At 54.7% G+C, this 5,030-nt stretch overlaps 1 protein-coding gene across 1 annotated transcript in view; it reads right to left on the reverse strand.

Annotated features, from left to right (window-relative positions):
• ELMO3 (engulfment and cell motility 3) overlaps window positions 1-4,940 on the reverse strand; it is a 6,433-nt gene extending 1,493 nt beyond the window's left edge. Inside the window, exons 1-12 of the mRNA XM_031058400.1 lie at window positions 4,893-4,940; window positions 3,340-3,439; window positions 3,084-3,235; window positions 2,925-3,003; window positions 2,494-2,544; window positions 2,020-2,142; window positions 1,740-1,871; window positions 1,366-1,470; window positions 757-865; window positions 409-545; window positions 152-315; window positions 3-22 (exon numbers count right to left, since the gene is read on the reverse strand). Of these exons, the coding sequence (XP_030914260.1) occupies window positions 3-22; window positions 152-315; window positions 409-545; window positions 757-865; window positions 1,366-1,470; window positions 1,740-1,871; window positions 2,020-2,142; window positions 2,494-2,544; window positions 2,925-3,003; window positions 3,084-3,235; window positions 3,340-3,429 (1,162 nt within the window). The 5' untranslated portion in view covers window positions 3,430-3,439; window positions 4,893-4,940. The remainder of the gene's footprint in view (window positions 1-2; window positions 23-151; window positions 316-408; window positions 546-756; window positions 866-1,365; window positions 1,471-1,739; window positions 1,872-2,019; window positions 2,143-2,493; window positions 2,545-2,924; window positions 3,004-3,083; window positions 3,236-3,339; window positions 3,440-4,892) is intronic.
• Window positions 4,941-5,030: the final 90 nt, after the last annotated feature.

Raw genomic sequence — 5,030 nt, forward strand, 5'->3', positions numbered from 1 at the left:
CTTCAGCTTCTCCCGCAGCTCCCTGCGGTGAGAGCCAGCACAAGAGGAGCACAGCCATTTCAGCAGGCACTCACTGACCTCCCAGCCCCATAGCATTGTCCCTGCCCCAGGCCCCCATCACAGCCCCACTCCCTGCCCACAGCCCACTCACAGCACAGGCACAGCCAGTGTCTCCTCCTGGTGCAGCCGCTCTGTCTGCCGCAGCTTCAAGATCTCACTGTAGTTCAGTGAGTTCACTCTGGTCTTGAACAGCTCCAGGGAGGTGGGCTTGAGGGACAGGGTCCTGGTGATCTGCTCCCGCACCACCTGCATCACCTGCCAGGCCCGGGACGTCAACTCCAGTTTGGCAACACTCCCCAAATCCCTAAATCTGTACTCCCATCCGGGGAAAAAGCATCCCCCCCTCACCTTGTCAAAGTCCTCCTGGGTTGCTCTCATCTCCTTCCAGGTCTTGTTCACCAGTTGGATGCAGATGCAGAACAGCTCTTCAAAGAAATGATCCTGCCCGAAGAACATAGGGTAAAAGGCCTGAGCCGTCTCCGAGCCTGTGGTGAGAAGGACAGATGAAACCAGACTTCCCAGTTTTTCCAGGGCATTTCAGTGTCCAGGGAAACCTGGGTATTTCCCGGCCCTACATCCCCTTCCCATGCTGTCAGCCATGCCAGAGCCTGTGGCCACATGGATGCAGTGCCCTGCCCTGGCAGCTTGTTCCCCAAGCAGCAGGGCAGGGAGAAGGACAAGCTTGAGCACACGTACATGGCTCTCCAATGTGCAGGATCTCACAGAGGATCAGGGTGAGCTGGATGCTGCTTCGAGCAAAGGGACATTCGTGTTTGTCTTCCCGGCTGCTGTTCTCGAGGATGAACTGGAGAAGAGGGACATAACCTCACGTTACATGGATTTGGAGGGCTGCCCCAACAGTGAGTGTCAGACTTGCCATGCTCCTCCTGCATTCCTAGTCAAGCTGTCCCCCCAACAGGTGAAGCCATCTCTGACACAAGTGACCCACTCTTCCCAAAATCCAGCCCCAGCCTCCTCCTTCCCTTGTGGCAGTGTGGGAGCTGGTCACAGGCACTGCAGGTTGGAGCATGGCTCATGCCCTGCTGGTTTTGCCCAAACTGCCCCAGTTTGCTCAAGGCCTGGAAACCAAGCTGTGAGCAAACCCTTAAAAATTATGGGGACCCTTCAGAGGCACTGGCTTCAAATGGCTTCTCCCACCCACAGGAAGGACTCATCTCCATCTGAAACAGAGCAAGGACACTTGCCTGGGTGTGGCCAAGGACAGATCACAAGGAAAGGAAAAGAAGGTGGAGATCCACCAGAACTTCTCCACCAGGGACTTCCCTGGGAGACCACAGCACCTACCCTGCTGTAGGCATTCGGGGTGTTCCTGGAGAAATACACCATGTTGTCCAGAGCAAGGAGTCCTGGTGGGGCACGGCGGAGATCCTCTGCTGGGTTGCTGTTGTTCTAGGACGACACAAAGGATGCAATTTAGCAGCTGCTGCTTTGTTCTTCAAGCACAGTGTCTTCCCAACACAGCCATGGGGTTTGCCTTTGAGTCCCAGCACTCCACAGCACTTGCTGTTCAGGAGTGCCGAGGGAGCAGAAGGGAGGTACTGCATGGTGGTCCCTCAGCACCAACAGGGACACCTGGCTTAAGGGAGCCATCAGAAGGTGACACCAAGGCCATGTGGTGGAGCCAGCGTGGGGCTCAGGGGGATGCAGGGGGAACACACCAAGAAGCCCAGCTTGCGGAATTCCTTGGCGCACAGGGATCGCCGGCGCTCGGTGCTGAAGGTGCCAGCAGGCGCCTCGCTCTCTGACTCAAAAGCAGTTTGGCGCAGGGACTGGAGGAGATCCCGCTGCTCCTGGAGGGACAGAGGAGAGGAGGGGATGCCAGTGAGCCCCACAGGAGCAGGTTCTCCCAGGGCAAACCCAAATGTGTTGGGTTCACCCAAATGTGAGCTACTTCCACAGGTGGAAGAGACCAGACTTGCAAGGGGAGTACTCCCAGACCTGTGAGTAGGGATCCATGGACATTTTCATGCGATGCTCGCACAAGTTGAGGCTGACAGACTGCAGCACGTAAAGATAATGGGCCATCTCATCCCCCAGCGGCTCAGAGCTGTGGATAATGTTCTGCAGGAGATCATGAGACAGAAGGTTCCCCCATGCTGCTGCTTCCAGTCCAAGCACAGGACCCAACAGCCAAATCCTGCTGCTCAAAGGGGTGTTGGGAAGTGGGAAACTCATCTTGGGGTTGGGCAAAATCTGTGTGCACTGAACTGCAGGCAGATGGGGGTGCAACCCTGGGCACGTGGGTGCCAGCAGAGCAGCACCCATAGGCATTCTCAAGGAAGGGGTATGGGGCAGACAAGCAACTCAGCCAAGCACAGTCACCAAAGGTTGGGGCTCAGGGGAACAGGGCCTGGGGAGAAAGGACAGAGAATGAAGCACAAAGCAGACCCTTGCATAACCCCAGCTCCTCACCTTGTGGATAAACTGCCTGATGTTCTTCTCCCTCAGGTAGTCCATCATGTCCTAGGGAAAAAAAAGACTGTGAGACATTCCCCAGCTCAGCACACCACCACTTCCCCCCAAAAAAAGGAGGAAGCAGAATTAGGACATAGACTTTAAACATCTCTGGGCACTTCTTGCAGCCCTGCCATCCCAAAGAGCACAAACCCCACAGCAGAGGAGCCAGCTGCTCAAGGTCCCATCACAGGGGGGGCCCACCCTGAGAGCTCAGATGTGCCAGGGGCTGGGTCATTACAACCACTGTGACACCACCAACTGTGACATTTCTGTCATTTGAGACAAAAAGTCCTGACAGCTGAGGGCTCTCAGCAGAGCACCCCGCTGACAGGGGCACTGTGGTGCCTGACTCTGCAATGCCACCACCCTGCCATGGTGGCCCTCACCCGCCGCTCGGCGTTGGTGGCGCTCAGCAGCAGCGCAATGAGCAGAGCCATGGCCTTCAGCTGCAGCTGGGCATTTGTCCTGTGGGAAGAAGAGCAGGAGGATGTGAGAGTCACCAGCTCTGAGGAGGGGACAAATGGTCCTCCAGCCTCTCCACTTACACCTGCAGGTGGGTGAGAAGTCGGTCCAATGTCACTTCTTTTTTGACCACCTCGTAGAGGAGGCGACTGGTAGGCACCATATTCTCCAAGATAGACAAGGAGAGCTGCTGGATAGATGCATCCACTGCATTCATGTTGACATAACTCACTATCTATGAGACACAAAACCATCTGTCAATGGCAGGCTGAGCCTGGAGCACAAGGATAACAAGGGATGCCACAGGCACAAACTGTGGACATTGTAGAAAACTCTTACTTTCTTGATGAAGACTGTACTAAGATTTTCCCAGGAAACAAAATCATGCTCCATCAGCTCTGTGAAGGCTTTGAGGGTATGAGCCAGCATCTCCCCTGTACTGGAGGGACAAATGAACAAATACAGTGAGGATGGCACCAGATACCCTGCTGCATCCTATGGTGGTGTCTCTGCAGTTGAATATTGGTAGGCATGTTAGAAACAGCTAGGGAAGAGAGCAGTGAGCAGGAGAAAGGAAAGACACTGTTGGGTAAGAAAACAGACTTCACTTAGTCATCCCAGGAAGTTGACTTGCCCAGGAAGTCAAGGCAGGACAAGTTCAGTAGTTGGAAGCTGCATCACCATGGTACAAAGATCACTGCAGACAAGCCCTCAGGAAAGCTGACCCACCCCATATCCCTCCGTCTACTTCTAAGAAACGTGTGCTGCATTGCCTGGTTCCACATTCTCTGTGTGACAGGAGCTCAGAGCAGCTGCACCATCACATCCTGGAAGAGTCACACAGGCAGTGGTATTTGGCAACCAGGGTTTTCTCAAGCTCCCTGCAGAGCTCTTGAAGCTATAACCTCAGGGCAGAGGGATCATTCAGGGTGGCAGGAATGAGGAACAGCACTGGAGGCCAAGATGATCACAAGAGGTTTCCTGGTAGTAAACCCCATGAGGCTACAGATAACCCAGCCAGAGAAGGGATGGAAGGTTCAAGTCTGGGCACATTCACAAGGAGTCAGGACTGCATATCTGTGGGGACCTTCCCCTGGCTGCCAGCATGCAGGGACACAGCCACAGTACAGGCATCAACAAGTCAGGAACACAGAGTCCACTCCAACACCCAGCTTGGAGCTCATGCAGCATTAGCAGGGGAGAAGAAAAGTCAAGGACTGCAAGTAAAGTCCTGTCCTGATACTAACTCATTCCCTTCTTCTACAATAGAGTAGATTTGCTTTCAGCCATTCCTGTGATGAACTCTTGAGCAAAGGTAACATCCTGGGAGAGGCTTGCAAGCTTCTTCAGTGAGTCAGTCTTCACATCCACATTCTTGCTCTGGATCCCGATATACAACTGCTCTGCTTCTTGGTCCTACCAGGAAGGAAAGAATCAACCCAAAGGGGCTCATTGAAAGAGTGAGAAGCTTGAAGGTGGCTGTAAGAGCTGAAGTGCAAGTTTTGGAAGGAGCCTCAGGCTAGAGCAGCCCCAGTAAGGAGCTGGAGAGAGAAACAGAGCCACCAGAGCAGAGACCAGGTGGAGCTGAGGATGGAGGTCAAACTGGCATGACACCAAGAACACTTGATGAGTTGGCCCCACTGGTAGTAAACCCCACTTCCGAAGCATTTCAAGATGATTTAATTTCTCTTCAAACTCCCCCAAGCTCTGCCAAGGGAAAATGAAGGCTGAGACATGTCTCCTGCCTGTGTTATTTCTGCTGGGTCTGAGGCACAGAGAAGAGCCATCATGAGCTCAAGTCACAGAGGCAGTCAGAGGCAGAGGGCTCGGAGCACCCCACTGCAGGGGCATGGAGCACACAGCAGAGGAGACAGGGGGGCAGAGGGATGTACCGGGGAAGTGGTCAGCCGTAAAATGCTCCCGTTCTTAATGTCCCTGCGGTTCTGTAAGGAGAGAAGGAGCCGGTGAGCCGGTGGGCGCTGCAGCGGCGGGGGCCGGGGGCCGGGGGGGGGGGGCCCGGCCCGGGGGGT

This window comes from Geospiza fortis, unplaced genomic scaffold, assembly GCF_000277835.1.
Source record: "Geospiza fortis unplaced genomic scaffold, GeoFor_1.0 scaffold97, whole genome shotgun sequence".
NCBI classification, from domain to species: Eukaryota; Metazoa; Chordata; class Aves; order Passeriformes; family Thraupidae; genus Geospiza; species Geospiza fortis.